General features: G+C 31.6%; 2 protein-coding genes across 9 annotated transcripts in view; one reads left to right on the forward strand and one right to left on the reverse strand.

Annotated features, from left to right (window-relative positions):
- LOC117177781 (ATP-dependent Clp protease ATP-binding subunit clpX-like, mitochondrial) overlaps positions 1-19,348 on the forward strand; it is a 40,231-nt gene extending 20,883 nt beyond the window's left edge. For 2 of the 8 annotated variants that reach the window (XM_033368699.1, XM_033368700.1), the window contains exons 2-8: positions 5,863-6,013; positions 6,498-6,704; positions 6,811-6,959; positions 12,450-12,639; positions 13,146-14,050; positions 17,067-17,309; positions 17,746-17,999. In XM_033368699.1, coding sequence (XP_033224590.1) covers positions 5,944-6,013; positions 6,498-6,704; positions 6,811-6,959; positions 12,450-12,639; positions 13,146-14,050; positions 17,067-17,309; positions 17,746-17,865 — 1,884 coding nt within the window. In that variant the 5' untranslated portion in view covers positions 5,863-5,943 and the 3' untranslated portion in view covers positions 17,866-17,999. Of the gene's footprint in view, positions 1-3,935; positions 4,074-4,136; positions 4,159-4,187; positions 4,395-5,862; positions 6,014-6,497; positions 6,705-6,810; positions 6,960-12,449; positions 12,640-13,145; positions 14,051-17,066; positions 18,000-19,231 lie in introns of those variants that run through there. The other 6 variants (XM_033368704.1, XM_033368697.1, XM_033368702.1 and 3 more) reach the window with 6 other exon arrangements.
- On the reverse strand, positions 18,657-24,050 carry LOC117177785 (solute carrier family 25 member 46-like). Its single transcript, XM_033368707.1, has 5 exons — positions 23,600-24,050; positions 21,687-21,969; positions 20,998-21,054; positions 20,638-20,914; positions 18,657-19,620 (listed from the first exon to the last, which is right to left on the reverse strand). The coding sequence occupies exons 1-5, from the start codon at positions 23,769-23,771 to the stop codon at positions 19,216-19,218; spliced, it is 1,194 nt and encodes a 397-aa protein (XP_033224598.1). The 5' UTR covers positions 23,772-24,050; the 3' UTR covers positions 18,657-19,215.
- Positions 24,051-24,264: the final 214 nt, after the last annotated feature.

Consider the following 24,264-nt stretch of genomic DNA (forward strand, 5'->3'; position numbering starts at 1 on the left):
GTTTTTTCGAGTTTTTTAAAAAGGAACCGAATGGGGACCCATGGGGGTCTTTACGGGTACTTTGTAGAGGCTCCACTCGGTTCCTTCGGTCCGCCAGGGAACAGATGAAAATGTTCAAGCAGCGGAAGAAGTGGTGTTGAAAAATCGCCGAATTACCATCAGAAAAGTTGCTGAAGATGTTGGCATATCGGTTGGCTCATGCCATGCTATCTTTTCGGAGGTTTGGGGCATGAGACGTGTGTCAGCGAAATTTGTTCCAAAACTGCTTAATTTTTATCAAAAGATCCATCGCATGACCATCGCTCAGGAGATGTTGGATGAAGTAAATAATGATCCTGATTTTCTGAAAAGGGTTATAACTGTGGATGAATCGTGGGTATATGTTTATGACGTCGAAACTAAAGCCCAATCGTCTCAGTGGAAGCATCCTGAGTCTCCAAGACCGAAAAAAGCACGTCAAGTTCGGTCAAACGCGAAGGTTTTGCTCACTGTCTTCTATGATTACCATGGCGTAGTTCATCAGGAATTCTTACCACAAGGTCGTACGGTCAATAACTTTGGAAAAACAATTCGTGGCTTTTGCATCACGATAATGCACCTGCTCATTCATCGTAGCTTGTGAAAGATTTTCTGACCAAAAACAGCACCACGGTCATGCCTCAGCCTCCATATTCACCGGATTTGCCCCCCAGTAATTTTTTTCTTTTCCCAAAACTGAAGAGACCCATGAAAGGACATCGATTTTCAACGATTGAGGAGATAAAAACTGCATCGCTGAAAGAACTCAAGGCTGTACCACAAAATTATTATCAGAAGTGCATCGATGATTGGAAAAAGTGTTGGCACAAGTGTATTATATCTGAGGGGGATTACTTTGAAAGGGACAACATAAATATTGAGGAATAAATATTTTTTGAGAAAACAAGTCACCTTATTTTTTGAACACACCTCGTATAATTCAAATATAGGGGGTCTGAAGATTATGTTTACATGTAATTAAATTGCCTGCTAGCATTTTTTTGATATATTAAAGCGAAATGATATCCAGAATAAAGTAAGGTTAGAAACCCATTTTTCTACAGAACGACTCACATTAAGGCCATGTGATGAGTGGGTCACGTGGCCAGATTCCTTACTTACCACCACTTTTATATTTTCCAACTTATTATCACACGAAACGCCACATAGAGTTGAAAATTTGAAATACGAAACAAGAAGCACTAAGAATGGTGGGTCTGGTCCTATAATTTTATAATTATGAAAAAAGTTGTTTGTTTTCAATAACTTTTTTTGCTTTTTTTATAATTATTGAAATTTAGAACCAGACCCGCCTTTCTTAGTGCTTCTTATTTATTATCCTTAATTTTCAACTCGATGTGGCAGTTCGTGTTAAAATAAGTTGGGAAATAAAAAAAGTGAAGTTAAGGTAGAAATCTCATCACATGACCCACTCGTCACATGTTAAGGCCTATTTATAAACTGAGTAAAATTTCGTTTGCAATCATAATTTTTGTAAGAGAGCTACTTTTCGGCAAATGTGTGGGTTAAAAAATCATATAGTCAAATTTAAATATTTCATATAATATATCACATGTAATTTTATTCATAATTTATGTTTTGATAGCAATGCTCCAGTATAATTTCAAAATAAATAATCTATATCATGTAAGTGTATTTATGTAATTCGATATCAATTTAGCGATTTTGAATTTGACGGGGAACCATAATGGCAGCTTGCATATTCCCATCTAATATAGTACCTACATTTGTGTCACCACTTACTCCGCTTCTGATTCGTGCCGCAAAAGCGGAATCGGATGTATCGAAATTGGCGCGACTTTCAAGTCAAATTTAATGTTCAGGCACTCATAGAATAGTAAGTAAATATAATCAAAATAATAATGTAGGTGTAATAATAAAAAATGTTTGAAAAGTGGAAAATCTTATTCATACACTTTTAAAAAAATACTACCGTTTAAGACTGTTTGATAAAGCCTGTAACATCTAATAGATAGTAAGTAGAATAAGAATAATAATTATTTAGATTTTTTTATTGAAAATGATTAAAATGTAAAAAATAATTTTTTTGTTACATGAATTTTCACAATATTAATTAATTAATTGGATAAATCAAATTTTTTCTGAAAATTTTCCATTTTTAAGAAAAAGCAATTAAAATGAGACAAAACTTGGGGAAAAATTTCTAATTTTATTGTTTGTGAAGTAAAGTAAAGAAATTTAATTCGGAAGTTATGGCTTTTTCTTCAACGCCTTTTGATTAAATTATTTCGAATAAAAATAAATGTAATTCACTCCTAGAGAAGACCAAAATAAAAATCACATTAAAGTAATATTTTTAAAAACAGAGTTGAGAAATCAGAAATAAAAGAAGTATTTTTATGAGGTTAAAACCCTTTTTTCATAATAGGTGTGTGTAATGACTTTTTAGTCCTAAAAACTTTTTTTCAAATAAGTCTATTTCACAGCAATAGATTAAACGTAAGAGGGGATTTATGATACAACTACAATGTAAATTACATGAATAAAGTAGAAAAGTTTTTACTGCTTATTTGTTTGGAATTATATTAGTAATTTTTATGAAAATTCTGGTATTCGTTCTTTAAAGTGTGAAAAAACCCTTAAATAATTGTTGAAAAAATGAAAAAAGTTAGCAGATATTCCAAAATGAAAATGTTGGTTCTTTTTTTCTTCTCTATAACTTTCGTGAACAGAGTTTTGAAATTTTTTGTAAAACAGATGCATAATTTGTTTCCGTAGAGGTACTCCTAGTTTCAATAGAAGTTTGTATGCAAAGGGTAAAAATCATTAATTTATAATCTTTGTGAGCAATTCCAATTCCATGTCAAATCATCGGGTGAATTTCAGCTATTTTTAGTAATTTTTATGAAAATTCTGGTATCAGTTCTTTAAGGTGTAAAAAAGAAACTCTTAAATAATTTTTGAAAAAGTCAGAAAAGTTAGCAGGTATATAAAGAAAAACGAAGAAAATAAAGTGTTTTCTTTTCCAATAAGTTTTTGAAACTTTATAGTTCAAAAAATATTTTTTTAACATTGCGTCCTATTAAGCATAATTCCAAAAATAATACACCTTAATGTCATCAAAAGCCTCAAAGTTTTGAATGTTTCATAACGGAACAAGATTTTCAATTTTAAATGTCTCTTAAATTTTTTTGATTTTTTCAAAAAACTATTTTGAGGATTTTCTTTCAACGCCTAAGAGAACGGATATTAGAATTCTCATAAAAATTACTAATAGCTGAAATTCTTCAGATAATTGGAAATAGAATTGCTGTTGTGTAAAATGAAGTTCTAAAATGACAGTTTTCCTCTATTTAAAAACGGAGTATCACTTACTGTATTTAAACAAAATTCAATGCTAGTATTGATTGAGTAAAATTATATAATTTAATTTTCACACAGAACTGATGGTGAGGAATGTAGAGGTCAATTAATTTTGAGGAAATAAGAGCTAAATTAGCAAATATGCGTAGTTAATTTGTAAATACACTTATGATGAGAAATGCCTTTTTACCTCCATTTACGAAGATATTTCAAAAAAAAATTTAGTCCTAATTGGTCACAAGCATTTGGTATCATTGTAATATCCTAAAATTGCATAAAATTACAAACCTATTCCTGACTTTGTTTAATTGTGACGTACATTAAAATTTGAAGAAAAAAACCTTTTAAAAATATTTAGAGGACATCGTTGACATGCTTCCATTATCGATAGTCTAGGAAATAAACGAAAGGACGTAAAAAATAGCCTCGAATTATTTTCCATCTGCCATGTGTCATTAATTCATATATATTCAATTTTAGAATATAATACAAAAATTGCGAAAGATACACGAGATACACGACTCTTATTTGGAGGTTGGCAGTTTCCACTGACTGACACCTCACACATTTTTAAATCAGATGTCGCTGCGATCGAGTGGACGTCTGCGTCCAGTGTAAAATTGGGTTGGGGAACGTTGGGGAACATTTTTTGGACCTTTGGCAATCTTTGGGATTGCTTCGCAACAATTTACGTTATTTATACGTCACAGGTAAACCTCATAATTATTAGTGCTTTTGTGACCATTACACAAACTCACATCGATTTCGTATGGGTTCTGTGAAGAGAAAATACGAGTGTGTGGTTTGTCTATGACCTTCGTGTATATTTTTTTGGCCTGTGATTGTTTTCCTCTGATCGTGATGTGTCAAATCTGCAGATAAAAATAATTCGCACGCCCTCGTGTCCACCCCCAGTACAACATACTTTTGACAGATGTGTATTTTTATTTGCTAACTCATGTAAACCAAAAATCACTCTTTAAAATTATCGCGTTTCTGGTCCAAGGATTTATAAAATGTTTATTTGCAAGGTTAGTCGCTAATCAATTGAGGCGTGATTTTTATAAACTAAACATAGCACGATATGATCTTGACGTTTTACTGATTCACTTACTCTTGTATCAGGATTTCAATTTCGAATGCAGTGCCCTATCATTTAATAAACCTTTCACAACCAGGAAGACAGCTAACAGCTGATTCATTTTCACGCAGTTTCCCATATATCATACTGAAAACAAAACAAAAAATTTCTTGAATATTTGTAGGTGGAGTGTAATTAATGTTATATTTTCTTTGTATACAATCTTAATCAGTTGCTCTGACATTTTATCTGGTGGTTTTTAACTTCCCAATTACGGACATTTTCACACATCTGCAGGCTATGTAATCAGCAGGTGTCTTGAAATTGTGACTCTTTGTTGTATTGTTGCATTAGCGAAATGATTTGTTTGGTGGATGTTGATTATAGTTATTTGCTGTATAAAAATAAAATAAAGTTTACTGCTGACACGTGGTCTAAATATAAGTAACAGTTTATATAGTGCAGATTGCAATAAGCAGAACAAAAATTCTTTATAATATAGATATAGAGATACCTAGTATTGTAGAAGCTTATCAATTCAGAGCTGCCAGCGAATTTGATGAAAAGAAAATTGAGATTGGTAACAGCAGAAAAATATGTAATATTCAGCTTAAAATATTTTATAATTTTTGTAAATACGAGCATTTAGGGCTTTATATTTTTTTAAATTGCTATCTCGAAGTTTAAAACATAAAATCAGTTTAATAATTGTACTTGAATTAATTTTAATTTATTGTAATTGATCTTAAATGCAGTGAACTGCATTTGACAAAAATTTACGATTGATGGATCAATGTTTCAATTGAACTCAATTGAATTAAACAAAATGTACAGAGAATACACTGAAAAAGTTAATAAGAATGACATTCACAAAAATGAATATTCAGTTATACTACTTCAGAATATTTGGCTATAATATTTCAATATTAACTTTTATTATTTGCATATTATGAGAAAATATCCAGTTGGAATATTTTTTTTAATATCCCTTTTTCTTCCTGTTTCTTGCTGCGAATTTACTTTCGAAAACTTTCTAAAAGTGATATGGCATATCAACATAATTTATTATGTAGTTCTACAAAGTTGTTCAAAGATTCTATCAGTAATGCGAGAGAATTTTCTACGATTTTTTTATTCGTATAACTCGATTCTTGACGGAACTTCATTACTATCTTTTACTTAATCGAAATATTATAAAGATCTTTAGGACTTTTTTCCCTTAAAATTATGAACACCAGTTGGTTTAGAATAAAAAAGTTCTCATTCTAATCTTTATGTTCCGGAAATTTTGTTATCTTTCCTGCCCATTATTTCCGAGTAGATACTTAAGAGTTTCCGGAAAAAAATGACACAATACCTATAATTTCTGATTTTAATTTTTCCGTGCATTTTTATTTATTAAATTACTTTGATTTCAGACTTAATTTATAATAAAATTCTGCACCAAATTAGTTTTGTTGAAACATACTGCAGTGAAATTCTGCTGAATCAGTATAACTATGAGTTGTGCCCGCTGTTGTTTGGTTGGTGTCAGCCGTTTGGCTTTGTCGAATCATGTCGTAAATCACGGTAAGTCTTTTTATACGTATATATTCGAAGAATGAATAAGCTATATATAAGTTTCTTAATCATGATATGGTTGCTGTCATAATCGTGGATTAATTAAAAATTGCATTAAAATAAGAAATCACACCTTATGAATAAGAAGAGACGGAATCGTGGAAAAATGAAAAATGTTGAAATGTCCATATTATATGAACTGACTTTAAAGTTCATATTTCACTCTTAAATAATTTCCTAATCAAATCGCCCCTTTGATTCCTTAACAAAAGGCCCCGCACAAAACGGTGTGGAAAAGGCTTTTCGCTGTCAAAGTTCGCCACATTCGTTTTTCAGATACTTCTGGTGATTCTTATCAAAAGTCGGATGAAACAATTTCGCCGAGACACCGAAAGGGTTTTTCCAAGCGTGGTGTACAAGATGCTTTCTTTACCAAAATCTGATCGTCACAATTAATCGTTATAAACTTAATTAAAAATGTATATTTTTTCAGTACACAAAATAGTTAGGGTGGTTGCTTCCCGTTCTATATGCACCACGGGAATTGTGAACAAAGTCCCGACAGAACCTACACCTCCAAATAAGGACGCTGGGGCGAGTGCTGGAGGAAGTACTGGGAGAGATGGTAGCGGGGGTAAAAAAAATACATTGACTTGTCCAAAATGCGGGGATCCTTGTACACATGTTGAAACATTCGTATGTAAGTAGACAATTAAAAAATATATTTAAAAAATCAGAAAAATTTCATACCAACGCCTAATTTCAAATCAATTTGTAATTATGAATTATTTTTATTTCAAATGCAGCTTCAACGAGGTTTGTGAAATGTGAAAAGTGTCATCACTTTTTCGTAGTATTGTCGGAAATAGATTCGAAGAAAAGTTTGAAGGAAGCACTAAGGCCAGAGGACTCAAAACAAGGTTTTTATAGAAAACCACCACCTCCTCCGAAAAAGGTAAAATTTTAAAGATTCCAGGCATATTTTTCTTTTCAAGAGTGATCTACATAATTCAGGGCTCTGTCATCTGAAAAACATGGAATTGTCAGGAAATTTTTCTAAGCATAGAAATGTCGGAAATTTTTTCGAGCATCCCTAATTTTTTAACTCTAATATCAAATTATACAACAATGTTTTGTTCATTCGTGAAATTAACTTTGTATTACTGCAGGGATTCTCAATTTTTCCCTTATCCCATTGCGTTATTCATTTTTCCTCCCTATTCTAAAAAAACTTACCCTTCTCTCGTTAAATATACGTAGTGATAGTTTAAATTATTTTTCAAATCACAGAAATATCTATCAAAATTCATTTAGCTTTTTCAAATATAAATTCAAAAGGTTATTAATTAGTTTCTATAATTAAAATTACATTTTTTTTACAGCTATAATATAGGACAAGATATATAAAATTGAAACAGTTAAAAGGCATGTTCTTTTTAATGCAAATGTGCAAAGTCAAATAATTATAAAATGGAATATTCCAAGTTGATCAACTGCAAACTTCAATGTTCTAAACTTGAAAAATTTAAAGGCAAATGTTTAAAATTGAGCCACTGCAATTGCTAATCTGAATATAAGTTCTGAGCAGTCTCCAATTTCATTTTTTAATTCTTAATAGTAAAAAATTTACAGATGTTTATTTGTTCAATTTGAAACTTGAAGAGTATAGTTTGAAATTGACATTCAAAGTATTAATTATACATGGAGAGAAATTTCAAGAGAATAATTCACGGAAGCGCTTGATTTTAGAGCTTCAAATTTTACGTGCTTCAAAGTCTGGGACTCTAGGATCTAAAAGCATAGAATTCGAAACCTAAGAGAATAGGAGTGTGGCCTAATGCCTGAGTCTTCGAGACCTACGCTTTAAACGCAAGGATTCCGAGATCTTAGTTCTCGTGCCAAACCGTGATAAAATCAAGGAACAGTGCCGTGAATTAATCTCGCGGAATTTTCGTCCGCGTGGTAATGATGAAATATAAAAGTGAAAATAACCTTACTTATGAAAACAATTTTTAACATAAAAAATATTTGTTTAACAAATTTTTTTTGGCGGACTTTTTTATGTCGCCGCGAATGGATTTCCAATTACCTAACTATATCCAATTTAAAACAAATTCTTTCATGCCATTGATCATTTTAAAAGTCCGTAAAAACTATCTGAAAATAGAACATTTTTCATAAAAAAATTAGTTTCTTTTTTTATACACGTAAACAAGATTTAATTGATCTCCTATTTTCCCCTTTTTTCGTGAAAAGTTACCATATTTCCCCTTTTTTGCGTTGTGGTCCCTGGTACTGGTATTATGCTTATTGAAATGAAACTTATTTTTTTAATTTGTACTAATCTCAGGAATTAGGAAGATGTTGGAAAGCGATGTTATTTGTCTGAGTGTTATAATAATAATAATTAGAACAATGAGTGAGATGTTATTCTGTGATCTGAACTCTGAAGTATATCATTTTTAACATCTCCCTCATTGTTTTAATCTCCGGAAAATATTTTATTCGAAATCTTAATATGTTAAATATGCATTGAATTTTAATCATAAGAAATAGCTTATTCTTATTCGCAAAATTATGTTCACAAATGAAGAAACATTATTGTATACGATTTCGAAGAACTTATGAAATAAGTTAAATTATCTTATAAAATATGTATACAATTGTACATAATCTGATTTTTTAATCTTATGCAAGTCCAATTTAATCATTCACAGGTGGATAGTGTTGGGTTATTCGAGTGTTATGTAGAGGAGACCACCTTACCGTATTATATTATTGTTATCATACCGTTAAGCCATTTTCCTTTTCGGGGTAGGCGTGACACACTCGTGGAGGAGGGAGTAGTGTGGGGGTGTATAATTTTAGACTGATCTAGCATTCACATATTATTTATTTAAATAACACATTTTTTCCGCAACACTGTTCCGACCCAGGTTGCTGATCAATCGCTCTAACGATCACTCCCAGTGAAGAACCTTACAAAGTCATCATGTGAGGCTCTCCACTCCGACACATTAGTATCCAGAGTCTTTTGTTTCAGTTGTCATTCACTCCACTGAAATTATTTTTTTCAAACTACGCATTTGTCGCCACACTTTTCTGTCCTGGCATACCTCTCTGACTTCCTTCACATCCATAATTTTTTTTTATTCATGCTGTTTTTCTATGGCTTCTTATGTCTCTTCCAAGTAGGGTCTCATATACATATTCCAACCAATCTTTCCGCTGTCTGCCTCTGGACACACTACCATTTACTTTACCTCGATACACGCGTTTCGTTAGACGCTCATATTTCATTCACTCAACATTCCCAAACTATCTTAACCATTTTGTTTCACATATAAACTAGTGTCTCTTCTGCACCACATTCTTTGAGATAATCTCGTTACTCACTTTGTCCATCAGTGTTTTCCCGCATATTCTGCGCAGGAATTTCATATCAATCGCGTTCATTTTACTCTTATCCTTTTCTTGATATGTTGTTTTGCTACGGTATAAATATAGAATTATGTATTACCCTTTTAGCTTTATTTGATATAATTTCACTTCTGCGTTCTGTTTATGCATGTATCTAATTCCCCATCTATCTGTCCATCACTTATGAATAGGCTACGAAGATATATGTACTTAACAACTTATCCTATTCTCTGGTCATTTAGGACAATTTTGCATATTATTTTCTCACTTTTTTCTTCAAACACCGTCATTTTTATTTTATTTACGTCAATTTAGAGCCTTAGGTTTTTTATGCTATTCTTCAGTTTGATTAACGTTCTTTGCAATTTTTCAGTTGACTCTGCAATAATAACCTCATCATCTGCGAAAGCTACGATAAGAAAAAAATCAACAGCATGTAACTGTATCAGTTTCCAAAAATAAAGAAAGAGTTTCATTTTTAAATAAAACTTAAATAGGGTGAGTGACCCAGTGAATGAACACTTAAGGAAATCACTGATCATAACTAGTCCATTTCACGTTATAATGATTGATTATTCTTATAAAACTTTTGAAAATAGATTCTTAAGAGGTCAAATTTCATTATCTGATAAACAAATTTTGTTTTTACCAAAAAGCTTTATAAAAAATAATTAAATAGTGCAAAATCAACGAAAACACCAGTGAATGAACACTGTGAGATAATGACTGAACAGTAGAGCACCAGTGAATGAACACTATAATCACTACAAATTATAATTAGGATTTAGGTATAAAATTACATGGGTACATTACAAAATGAACAATTAAATAATGTAAAATATTAGAAAGCGTTGCGAAATTGATTAAATATATTATTTCAATAAAAACAACAAGACATTTAGATATAAAGAAAGGAGGGAATACAAAAGTTGAACACAGAACTAGGTTAACTTTTCCTAATTTTTTATTGCAATATTTATTTTTAAAACATTTCTATCAGTTCTTTTAACCTTACAAAAAATACAACTTTTCGTTTAAAAATAGATGACTCCTATCTAGTGACTACAATAGAAAACTGCGACTTTTAGTACACATAACATTTGTAATACAGCACCTTACTATGTTGCTTTAGGTTCAATTAGCAAATACAATTATAAATCACAGTGTTGTAAAAATTTAAATTCTGTAACATTTATAAATATATATTGTCTAGTACGCAGTAGTACCTAGCACGAATTAATGTTTTTTATAGTTAAAAAATGTTTTCTAAATGCAAAAAAGCATTAAATTTCTAACATCAAAGTTGCCCTACCTTTAATTTAGTTCGTGCGTACTTTTTTGATGTTCTAACCAAAAAAATATGTATTTAAACTATAACTATTTATAGTTTATATTTATAGCTTCGATATTTATAGTCACATTAATTGAAACAAACTTATTTATATGTAAAGAAACAACAGCTAGGTCTCCGTAATCTGCTGTTCATTCACTGGACCTGCGGGGTGACAGTTTTGCTCCAATAAATGAACACAGCGTTCGTTCACTGGAACACGGGCAATTTAAAGGTCCAGTAGGTGAACTTTCATTTATTAATAAAAAAAACGTTCTTTTTGTGAAAAAACCCTGTGGGAAATTGAATAATAATATCTTACAACTATAACAGTACAACTTTGATGCAGAAAAGGTGAAGAATTTTTTTGTAAAAACAGTGTAAACAAGGAGTTGCTTAGACACGTACGTTATAGTGGTCAATGACTTTCTAAACATCACTCATCATAATCGATGATGCTTCACATTCAAGAAATTTTTAAAATTATTTGCAAGAATTTACTGCAATGAAATTGTACATTAAACTCTTCAAAATTGCTTCAAGATTTCAAATATATAGAAATTCATAAAGACATTGACTTTCAAAGGTTATATTTATATATTTTTCGCATTAGTGTTCATTCACTGGTGACTGTTCAGCCACTGGATCACTCACCCTATTCAATTGAATATCCTTATAGAAACAAAATCACGAAATTAGTCATTTAGCTGTAACAAACATTTTTATTAGAACCGGTCAAGGGTACGATTTTGACGCCTCTATCCGTCAATAGATAATCGTTTTTGGTATTGCTTCTGGGCATGGCGGAATGCTCGATTCTCGATAATTATAATTTATCTCTGGCATACTTACAATTAAAATCAGTCTTTTGAATAAATAATAATTGAAACTATCTTTATTTTACAAAAATTATAAAAGCTTCAATTTTTGACATTTTTTTATCTCTAAAATTCCGTTATATTTGTAACATTAGTACGAGATTTTTCATCTTCATACCATTTAACTTGACTTATGATGATAGAGAAGTTAAATTTGTTTACATACGTTAGTCCTAAAAATGACGTATTGACTTAACTCGTTAACACAAATAAAATTTCTTGGCTTTTTAGTAACTTAAAATTTATACTATTTTTTTGCTTTATTATTTTTGAAAACTTAAATTTTTTACAGCGAAATTTCTCGATTATCATACTTTTGGAAAAAGTAATGTCAAATAAAAATTTCCCAAATATTTATAAATAATTAAAAGGACCACTTCCTACTAATAAATATTGTTAATTAAACTTCAAACTTTGATTCTAATGCATAAATACGTGTTTTAAAAAATGCAATATTTAAATCCTAAATGGCTCCTTACTAAGGAAAATATACCTGCAAAAATCGATTTACCTGAAAAACCCTGGAATTATCAGGACATTTTTTCCGGGATTTGAGTAGACAGCCTGGTAATCGCACAGTTAATTTTGTTCTGTATTAGTTGTTTTTATTAGTTAATTTCTCTATAATTTTTCGAATTGTGGATAGAAAAGTTGATATCTATATAGGAATTTAGATCGAACTAAATTATTGTTATTTAAGGTTATAATCTCAATATACTTTCCAACTGTCTGGGACAGCAGAGTCATTCGTCAATAATTAAAAATAATAATTACGTACTATTTCAGTTTAAGACTAGTTAATTTTGTATACTTGCAGATTTTCGAATATCTAAATAAACACGTAGTGGGCCAAGAGTACGCGAAAAAAGTCCTCAGTGTGGCTGTTTACAATCACTACAAGCGAATTCACAATAATCTTCCTGTGCAAACCTCAGGGCAAACTAATGCCAATGCAGTTGGCAATCAAGATCTCAATCATCCTTTCACTCACAGAGGTCTTAAGCCACGTAAATATAAATATTCCCATATTTTCCCGTCCTTTAACATTTCTTACAATTTTTAAAGCATGTATGAAACAAGTTTTTTACAAGCATTTCATATTCAAAGTATTTTACTAGATTGCAAGCAATTTTTTAATTATTTTAATTTTAATCTTGACTTAAAGTAATACATTAGTACATAGTAGTAGTATCAATGTTTAGATAGAAAAATTTCTGATCAAAATTTTAATCTTGCAAGAAATGACATTTTTTTTAATATAGTGAAAAACAATGTGTAGAACAATGCTAACTGTTATGTAATTTTAACACATGTACGTTAACAATTTTAACCTTTTAACATCCATGTGATATTTAGAGATGTGTGATGCAAGAAGAATAAAAAATATTACTGTTCACAATGTAAAGATAGCTGTACAATCAAGTTTTTTTTTATTCACACGTCTCTTATACACACATAATGATTTCCTTCAAAAATAACTGAATAAAATTAACATTTCTTTTTCCATTACCAGATTTGCTCCACATATCCAACCTTGGAAATCCTCTAGGCGTCGGTTTCCAGCACGTTTCACAGGGTAGCGAGCAGCCGCAAAAAGCAGGATCCCCATCGACCCTCGGCTCCGATATTCTGGACAGTAAGCAGCACCAACTAAAATTGGAAAAGAGTAACATTCTGTTGCTGGGACCAACTGGATCTGGAAAAACTCTTCTAGCTCAAACAATAGCCCAGTGCTTAGATGTTCCGTTCGCAATTTGTGACTGTACGACTCTTACTCAAGCCGGATACGTTGGCGAGGATATAGAGAGTGTGATAGCAAAACTTCTTCAGGATGCAAATTATGTAGTAGATAGAGCACAAATGGGTATAGTGTTCTTAGACGAGGTAGACAAAATCGGTGCAGTACCAGGAATTCATCAACTGAGAGACGTCGGTGGTGAGGGTGTGCAACAGGGAATGCTGAAAATGTTGGAAGGCACGATTGTGAATGTACCTGAAAGAAACAGCTCGCGAAAACTTCGTGGAGATACTTTACAAGTTGATACAACGAACATTCTTTTTGTGGCATCTGGAGCTTATAATGGTCTCGACAGGCTAGTCTCGAGACGTAAAAACGAGAAGTATCTCGGTTTTGGTGCTTCACCCGCGGCAGAAAGTCCGGGAAGAAGAGCCGCGAGTCTCGCTGATGTGGCTAACATGTCGCCTTCCACAGAAGATGATAATAGGGAAAAAGACATTCTTCTGAGACAAGTTGAAGCAAGAGATCTCATAGATTTTGGTATGATTCCTGAATTTGTAGGCAGATTCCCTGTCCTCGTACCCTTCCACACGTTAAACAGAGAGATGCTCGTCAGGATTCTCACCGAGCCCAAGAATGCTATGGTTCCACAGTATCAGATGCTGTTTTCCATGGACAAGGTAATGTGGATATTTTTTATATTTTTTCAAGGTGGCTGCTCGACCGGAAAATCGGCAAATGACAGTGAATTTTGTTCATTCTTAGTTTAAGTAGAAACACTTGTCTAAATTACTTAAAATCATGTATTTTTAGATTCTTTTGAATGAAAACTATTTCAATGGGAAATTTTACTCCGAAGTACTTATTCTCTAAAATTTTTAATTTTAAAGATATACAAACGGTTTGATATCTAAGACTTAAATTGGACTATTTTTATTTTGAAGCATCTACTTTTCTAATTTTTAAATTTAGAACGTCAAAAATTTGAACATGCACATATTGTAAAAGAAAGCTATTGAATTTTACATCTCTGGTTAATTTAAATAAAAGGACACTTGTGGACACGTTACCACCTACCTGAAATACATAAGATATTATGGGTATTTTTTCAAGTTCATATATTCCGTAACAAAAATATGAAATATAGGTTTTTAATAGTCGATTTTTGTTCGTTCCAAAAGTCAACAAAGTTGAACATAGTTATCAATTTCCTCGCATTAAGAATTTTCAGTTTCCATCAGGGTAAAATCAAAGATCTTTAGTAAAATTTAAAATTTCGATATAATTTTCAATCTCAAGAAAGTGATTTTACTAACGCATGGCATTTTTACACGCTACAACTGAATTTTCCCTTCTGAATGTTAAGTTCGTACGAGGGAATGTGTAATTCTGTGTTTATCGAATGTATTATCTGCTATTCGAAGGTCCTTTTATTTACATCGCTTTTATTTACAATGATACAATATTTAATTTTCCGAAACTTTGTAATTTTACACAAATCTTTTTTTTACGGTGCAATTTTTAATACTTTTCTGGAGTTTTCCAGCGAATCACTTTTTTTATTCACACTAAGTTTTAGTCTCCTTTTCAAAATGAGAAGTAAGCGAACAAAACGTAATATATCCGTTTTTTGAAGAAAAAAATGAGATGATTGTTTTTGTTTGTTCATAATATCATCAATTCAGGGCCTGGATCGAGAATCTCGGCAAGCGCTCAAGATCGTGTGAAATTATTGTCCAAACGTTTCCGGGGACGGACATTTGTAAGGTCACAAAATGGATCTGTTTTAAATATAGGCTTGTAGAGAATGATGAGACGAAACATTTTCACACACTAAATATACCCTAGCGATGCCTACAAACTGAAGAAAAAACTGAAAATTTCCTGTGGTTTAACAATATTTAATTGCAAATTGAAACCGACCGGTAACCTCGTTTTTCAGATTCGCCGACAAAAAGTATTAAGAGAACTTTAGAGTTGAAACAAGTGCCAATGATAATAATATAGTCTCAGTTAGTTAGACGTAGGACTTCACCTCAGAGGTCCGGGGTTCGATCCCTGAGCCAGTACCTCTGAAAATTTGTCTATGTACCTTTACCGAGGTTTTGGTGGTTCAGAACCCACCTTAAGCTGTAGGTCCCCCCATCGTTTACTTGACTGCAACCCAGTCCATCAATGATGGGGTAAAAACCAGGCTTTGCCCAATATGTCGGGGCACACTGCCCTCATCAGATCACTTGATTGCATTATAAAAATGCGTCCATGACTGATGATATATACCGGGACAGCCCCGTGTTGAATAATCAAAAATAAAATCCGACTCTAACCAAAAATGCCTTCGACATGTTGGGCAGTAACCATTAAGCCTGTGACAAAAATTAATTGTTTAAAACAATTAATTTTTTATATGATAATAGCACAATAAGACTTTTATTGTTAAAATATACATATTGTTTGTTTTTAAATTAAAATTTCAAAATTATTGAACCTGTACCTAAATGAGAAATCTATACCTGGGTATGCCTTATGCCTTAGGATAATCCCTTAAAAGTTGAAACTTTAATAGATAAGCAATTTAAATCTTCGAAAATTCTATCGTTTGAAATTAAAGTATTGAAAACTGGACCATATCAAATTGAAAACCTAAATAACTGAGTAGTTTGATGCCATCAGCATGGAAAACATTGTATTTCTAAGATTTTTGGATTAAACCCGTTAATATTCTGCAAATGTCAAATTTAGTAACTTTTAAAATAAAAAAAAATTGAAACCAAATTCTTTTAATACTTTTATTATTAGAATTTCAGAATAATCAACATCGAATAATTTCAAATCACATCTTTATAAATGGGATATTCTAAAGTTCTGATGGCTTGAAATTATACAAATATGAATTTAAGTGTTACAAATTAAATAATTCTTAATCGAAGACGTAGTATGGTGACATGCACAAAACGCGTGATACGTTTAGGGGTGGAGGGGGTTTATCATAGTATTATTCTCCATGTTAAAAACAATGGAAAAAGATCATGGTGAATTTATCTTGTGATTGAAAATTTCTAAATGGGACAAATTCAAATTTTATTGTCAATTTTATACAATTTCAGATTGAAAGTTTTAATAGGTGAACAAATTTCAGTACCTCATTTTGAACCTGTAAGATGTACAATTTTGAAAATTTTAATTTTAAATTTTGTTTTGTAAATGTTCAATTTGAACATTTTTGCTTGAAAGCCTCCAAATACAATTTTTTTATATCTAGCTTCTAATTTGATATTGTACAATTTTAAATCTTTATCAATTAGAGATTGTCTAATTTTGAAAGCTTCAAATTGAAATTCATTATAATTTTGAAGGCTACTTGGTATTTTGAAGGTGTTCACGTTGAAACTATTCAACTTTGAAAACTTTCAATTTGAAATTGTATACTAGTGAACGTTTGATTTTTAAATTCTTCCAGTTTTTATTTAAAAAAATGTAAAGCTTTAAATTAAGAATTGTTCCGCAGTACTTTGTGAATATCACAAATTATAAATTTTTTTTTTTAATTTTGTAAAGGCTATCATTTGAATTTGTAAATGACCGCAAATTTGTATGAGTCTTAAGTGGCCAACCTGCGCTTTCTTTCAGGTGGAGCAACATTTCAGAGTGCCTCTGAAACGGAAAATCGAGAAGTGACATATTGTTTCATTCTAGGTCGAATTAACATTCACGGCAGAAGCACTGGATGCGATTGCAGCAATGGCAATGGAAAGGAAAACTGGAGCGCGAGGTCTTCGAGCCATTATGGAATCGCTTTTGCTCGAGCCCATGTTCGATGTACCCGGAAGCGACGTGTTAACTGTTCACGTGACCGAGGGCTGTGTTCGGGGTGATGAAAAACCCCAGTACATAAGAAAAACCGAAACTTCGGAAGAGGAATTACAACAAGCGCAGCGGGTAAATAATTAACAGATAATAAAATCAGGGATAGGTCCTGCAAAATCGTTTTGACTGTGAAGAAAAACCTTGAGTGTTTCCTCACACAAAGTATACGAAATATTTTTGCGGTTCTTAAATCTCGAGCCGCGTCTCTTTATGCCATCTGTACTACTAAGTAAAATTTCTGAATCTGATCAAGACAACATGGAACTGTCGAAAGTAAATTCCAGATCGTTTATAATCGTTTGAATGTACCGGATGAAATTATCTTCCGCAGGTGCTTGAATTTCGAACAGGTTCATTCCAAATTTATACTCTTTCATTTTTCTTATTTTTTGCGCAACAGAGAGATTCAATTTCCAAAATGAAGTTTGACAGCATATATTATCGACTCACGCATTCAATCCATTAGACTTAATCAACCATTAAAATTTTTTCTTTTTGAAATTTCCAGTACTTAATTCAAATTCTTTCATTGCAACAATGTAAACTTATGAACGATTCCTCGATGTGGAAGGTGGGAAAAGAGACGAAATCGAAATTCATAGCACCTGAGCTTGGCGTCGTGATTTAAAAGAATAAGTGAATAAATTATTTTTACGCAAATTTATAGATAGCTAAACATCTTTTGTAATATATTGTATATAGCAAGAAACATACATAGATGCATTACGAAAATAGAAGGGAATAAAACTTTGTCAAAAAGTTCACGCCTCTGGTTTGAATAATTCACCTCGACGATTTTAAGATCTTGCAAAGTCTAGCAGTGTTTTTAAAAAGCCAATTGTCCATAAGTTCATTCCTTGTTATTGTGCTGTTATTATTAGTAATTCAGAGTAGGAAGTTATTGTAAAGTTAAGGTTTCGAGTATATCAAGGCATAAATTTTAATTCAAAACCGTTTCACTTTTCGTTTTTACCATCTTTAGTATACTTTTGTTGCTTGTGATTCCTGGTTTTTAGTACAATCAATTATTTCGACGAGAAGAAATGAAAGATTTGATTGTAAATTGATTTCGACAGACTAGGACTAAAGAGAAGGATGTAAAAGGATAAATGAAGCTGAAAGTAACGGTTTCACCTTTTGTAAATAAAGATTCAAAAGATTATTATAGGACCTTATTAAAAAAGATTGACCGCTAGGTTCAGTTTCATTGAAGACTCTAAATTGAAAGTGTGGATATAATTTTCCCCGGAATGTACAATTGTACAAAGAGGAAAAACCATGTGGCTCTTATTAATGATATTAAGATCACTGATTAATAGTATAGCTAATTTACATTGTATGAACTATTGAACTTATATTTATAATAAATAAGTTTAAAACTGATTTCGAGCCTATGCTTCAACATCATAAAACCCTTAGCTGTCTTGAAGTTTTTATTACAACTAAATATACTCATTTTTACATATTAATCACTGAAGAGTAATTGATTAGAATTTAAATGAGAGCTGCAAATATGTACAAGTGGTTATCCGTGACTAGAGATCCCAATTATTTTAGTATCGCAAATTTTCCTAAAAAAAGCTTTTTTCTTGGACACGTTTTCTTTAAATATAGTTAAACCCTAAATGAATACAGCTCTTAAAAAAGTCTCCTTTTTGCTATAAAAAAGGAGAATTTAATGTAAATTCTACATTACTTAAATACTACACTGAACTATCAGCTCTTTAACTATTTAACATCAATAGTAAACTTTTAAATACTTGGAAAAGAGCCGCTATCATTAAAGCAGAAAATTTACTTTTTCACTAAAGAAATTCGGGAGTTTATATTTAAAACTCAGCGTGTTGAAAAATAGTCAATATCAAATTCTAGAGACATATGCGCTGCCGGCTATTTTGAGTTAAAAACATAATATCATTTAAAAAAGTGTACGAACATTTTGCATAGTTAGCTGCTAAAGCGTGTTTGAAAAATATTTCTATATTTCATTGTAGTAAGACTGATGTACTTTTTGAACCGGTTTTGGTCTCAAAATGGTGGTGAGCTCAGTGAGAATCCACTTGGTGGCTCGCAATACCATGAAGTGAACAGTGAACTGGAGGACAAGAGCTCCAAAGCCTTTGTACAAACCAAGAGTTCCTTCAGTTGCAATGATCGTTCGGTAGCAGTCGATAGCTCCACTGTACCCTGTCAATAAAGGTGTCACGCTTCGCCCAGTATCCAAATTATCAATTATCGTACGAGTGCCTTGCAAGTGTAACCTGTGAATGACCGTCTCGAGCGGATAAAAAACTACGTCCGCAGCACACATCGACACAAGAATCGACTGCAATTCTATATCTTGAACTACGCTGTCAGAAAGAATATCTCGACTGTAGGCACCCTGAAAACAAAATAAAAGTAGAATAAATTAAAATAAATGGAAGGCCAATTTTTTTCAGGGGTATATAATTTATGGAAAATGTGCGATATGCGCAAGGTTTAAATCTGGCAAGTACATTTTTTAATAGAGATTATTTAAATAATCTAGGTTTAGGGGAGCGACGAGTAATGTGACACGGCGGTTAATGTGGCAAACCCTCATTTACAGAAATTGATTGATTTATAGCGAGAGGTATTTACTGTACTGTATTTTTGTATGTGTACTGTTTTGTATAGTGAAAAAATTTGCTCAATAAAGCTAATCACTCAATTCTTATTATGAAAAGTTATTTTTGGGTGTTTTGTGTGTCTTTTTAAAGTGACCAAAAAGTAGTGAAAAAGTAAAGTATCATTTTTCCGGATTAAAAAAACATAATACATAACGTTTAAGTTGCACACAATTTATAAGTAATTACTTAAACCGATAATTTATCCAAAATTAATTTCATTGAACTTAATAAGCAACTTTTACTTCTCTTTCCTAAATTGCACTAAGAGCGCACCACATTAGCCAACCAGGAAGGATAACTTGGCGCAGACACACTTTTTGTGAAACTTGATAATTAACTACTTTAATAGGCGTAAATTCAATAATAATCATAAGCATAGGGTAGATAAGATATTGATTTATGTGCTCTATATTATTTTACTACAGTTCTCAACAAATTTAACTTTTAACGGAGCTTTTTTATAACATGTGCGCCACACTACTCGTCGCTCCCCTAATAGAAGATGAGACTGAGCACATTTAATTTTTCCAAGTAGTGAATTTTGATCTTGGAAAATTTTTATTCTACATTAGAGTGTTTGGTGCAAACAGTTTGTCTTGGTTATCTCAGGTTGACCAAATTTGCACTTACGTGCTAAAGTTATAATATATCATTACTGACAATAAAAGGGAAATACGTATTAAGTTTTATTTTTATAATGCTTTGCTTTTCTTTTCTTAAATCCTCCTTTTTAGGATTGTTATGCTTACTTTCGACTCTTGAATGTGTCTTCGCCTGAGATGCATCATACGACTACTAACGCCTCTCACAATGAGTGCAAAGAGATATTTAACTACGCCATAAGCAATCGTTGGTGGTATAAGAGCATAAATTGGAATAAGTCTGCCCTTGGTACCAACTTCAAGTAGTCGAATCGCACCGTCCCGAAAAACATCCAAAATTCCTGGTCTTTCAGAAGCAATTTCAGATTGTACGGTTTCTACCAGTGATGCTGAATAGAATGGCGTTACCAATCCGATGGATACACTAAAAAATATCGAATATTTATACCTCACATTCATACAGTTTCTTACAACTTTAAAAAAATGTATGGATTTTATTATATTTACCATTTAAGAAGAATGTGTTGTCCGAAAGCTTTCAAAGAGCTATTGCAAGTTATTTCCCTGGAATGAAATAAAATATTTAGAATTTAGAAAACCAGGTTCACCGCAAAACTTCATTATCAAAACTCCCTGAGTTTTCCCTGACTAATTTTTCATTTTCTATAATCGTCCAATCCTCGGAAATCTGATAAAATCTTGTAAATTTTTTTTTTATATATCCTAGAATCTTATAGGTAACATCAATAAATACCCTAAAATGTTTCAAATCCTTTTAAATCTGTTGACATACCCTGAAATTTTTTAATTCTTTGAAATACCTTCAAATTATTAAAATCTACTAAAAATTCGTTTGAATCTTTTGGAAATACCCTAAAATATTTCAAATTCTTTGAAGTCTTTTCAAGTCCCTTGAAACTTTTTAAAGTTCTCGGAAATTCCTAAAAATTCTTTAAAAAGTGACTAAACAGTGATGACAGAAGAAAGTGCCTATGTGACAGCTCTAATTATTCTTGACAATTAATTAAAGTGCTTACAAAAATTTCCTGATTTTTGCAAATTATGATAAAAATTCCTGTCTTTGCCCTAATTACCAGGTTTTCCCAGAGCTGCGATCACGCTGATTGACTCCCTTAAAAATTATTGAAGTAACAGCTCGCGTTTACTCAGAAACAAGGTTGGAATTTAATACTTACTTAGGCCAAGGTGTAATTTTAGAAACTAAGTCTTCAATTGCTAAGCTCATTCCTCTGATGAGCAAAACTGATCCTATCCCTTTCCATAAGGTATTGAGACCTTGAGTTTGATGCAGACGCACCATCACCGGTATCAAAGTGATTGGAACCAAGTGATACTTGACAGAACTTGGATTTACTTGACATTGTCTTCGTAGTACAATGAAAGGATGGATCAATAAGTTTTCCGTGATAAGACTAGCTAAGCCACATCCTAACCCTACGTATTTTTTTACTGCGATGTCTGAAACCAAATTAAAACATTGGCAAATTGGTGAATATAAAATTATTCAACAAATATAATCATTAACTGAAAATAAAAATATACTAAATATTATACCTAGATTCAGACATTCTGAATTTAAAAACACACTTAATGCTTTATTAGCTCAAGATAGTATAAGTTTTAAGTTTATATGAGAACGAATCCACTTCAAATCGGGCAGAATCTCTCGGGGACGAAATATGTTATTTTGTTTAAGGGAAATTGGGCGATAAGTATTTTTGCGATTTGTGAAAAAAATGATCACCAATTTATGTGTATTTGAATTTTTTGCTTCGTTTTTCAACAAACCTTCAATTTTGTCTTTAAATTTATATGACTTTTTATCTAATTAAGATATTTAAGATTTCTTTCTAATTTCCAGTAGAGTCAATTTTATATAGAATTTATACCATAATAAGGAAAATATGTTTTGAGTTTTGTACGGGCTAAGTAACTGCTGTGGCCAGGAGAATTTTTTTTCATAAAATCGAATTTTCTTATTTTTCTTGCTTACAACAGATGCGAAAAAATATTAAGAAAATAATTTGCACAGTTAAAAAGTTCTAAACAAAATTTCTTTACTTAGTTGTGATATCTTGTACCGTTTTCGAGAAAAAAAATTCAATTTGTCTTTCGGGAAACTGCAGTTGCAGCAAAGCAGCCAATTCTTTTAACTGTACAAATATGTTCTTAACTATATTATAAATTGATTTTCTGTGCACAGTTTCAAAATCAGGACAAAACTTTCGTTTAGCATTTGAATTTATTCTTCGAGTTTTACCCATTATTGTGAATCTAAATTTGCAAACATTAAACTATCACAGAATGATACAAAAAAATGAAAAAGCCATTTTGAATTTTAATTGTTCATTTATATATAAAAATTTAAAAAAAAACAAGAGCAAGGACTAAAAACATATGGGCAATTTCTGTGAAAAGGGGCGAACCCTACCTTTTCTATTTAAAAAAATATTTTTTACAAATTTTTGTTTTTATAAGAAACATATTTTATAAGGTTTATGTTTTGTGCTCCAGAGAATTTTGTTTATAAATAAAAAAGTTGTTTATTTTTCGCGGAAGCGTTACGAGATATCATAAATGAGTGAAGAAATTTCTTAATTGTACAAACTAATTTCTTAACATTTTTCGTGTCTGTTGTAAGCAAGAAAAGTACGAAAAATCGATTTGATGAAAAAAAATTCTCCTGGACACAAAAGTTGCTTAGACCGCATAAAACTCACAAGATATTTTTCTTATGATAGTACAAATTCAACAAAAAAATGTAAATTTGAAGAACTATAACTGTAAAGAAAGTTAGAAATCTCTTTCTCTGAGATATTCTGTCATTTCAAGTGTAGAACTTAATTAAAATTAAGATTATTGAATTTTTAGTAGTTAAAAAATTTGTTATAGTATATTATTATGAACAAAATTATGGGCACGTTTGAATTATTTAAATAGATAGAAAACTGATTAGACGAGGGAAAATTCGAAAGAGAGAATTGAGGAAGAGAGACAAAATACGTTTGCCCTTTTAAAGTTAAGTTTATCAAAATTTAGAACTAGATTATTATACAAAAGACTAAAAATGGAATATTTTGTTAATTACCATCAGCGGGTGGAGTATCCTGGGAGACAAGAGGATGCATAATAGGAATATCCAAAGGACGTATAACCTCACGACCATGATATTTGGTCGGAAGTCCATCATTTGCTCCTTCCCAAGGAACATCTAATTGCCGTCCTCTATAAACCCTTTCATAACCCTCAAGTCCTGCCATCACTTTTCCAGGGGATGATTCAAAATTCACTCAAAAATATTGCGATTGGCGAAGCGGGGTATTTTCCGACTCATCGTGAGCATTTATATTATACACATTTATGGATTAATTCATTTTGACTCGCTTTTACGAGGTTTTGTTTCCTTAATACAGACACTGGCACTGCCTATAATTTTTAAACTTCTAGTTTTCCACCTTCGCTATCACCTTTTTGCGAAATAAAGGTTGTGCAAAGAAACTGCTCCAAAAAATCTTTTTTTCTGGTATTTTTCGATCACCACGTGGTTTATGCGCATCCCAGAACTGTCAACACTGTCAAAAGAGCAAAACTGTCACTTCCGGTATTTGATTTCGATTTTACGTGAAATTCAAATGGTTCGAAATTTTTATTTTTATTTATGAGTTTCTATCATGCCTTTTCTGTAAAGACAAAATTTAAAAGACAAGAGCTCGGGGTGGAACATGCACGGATATCATGGGAAAAGCGACTAGA

Source organism: Belonocnema kinseyi, chromosome 8, assembly GCF_010883055.1.
Source record: "Belonocnema kinseyi isolate 2016_QV_RU_SX_M_011 chromosome 8, B_treatae_v1, whole genome shotgun sequence".
NCBI lineage: Eukaryota > Metazoa > Arthropoda > Insecta > Hymenoptera > Cynipidae > Belonocnema > Belonocnema kinseyi.

Coding starts and splice junctions, on each gene's coding strand:
- LOC117177785 (XM_033368707.1), bottom strand. CDS start 23,771: ATGGCAGGACTTGAGGGTTATGAAAGGGTTTATAGAGGACGGCAATTA. Junction 21,970..23,599: donor GGATACTCCACCCGCTGATG/GTAATTAACAAA, acceptor ATTTGGTTTCAG/ACATCGCAGTAAAAAAATAC. Junction 19,621..20,637: donor GACACATTCAAGAGTCGAAA/GTAAGCATAACA, acceptor TTTTGTTTTCAG/GGTGCCTACAGTCGAGATAT.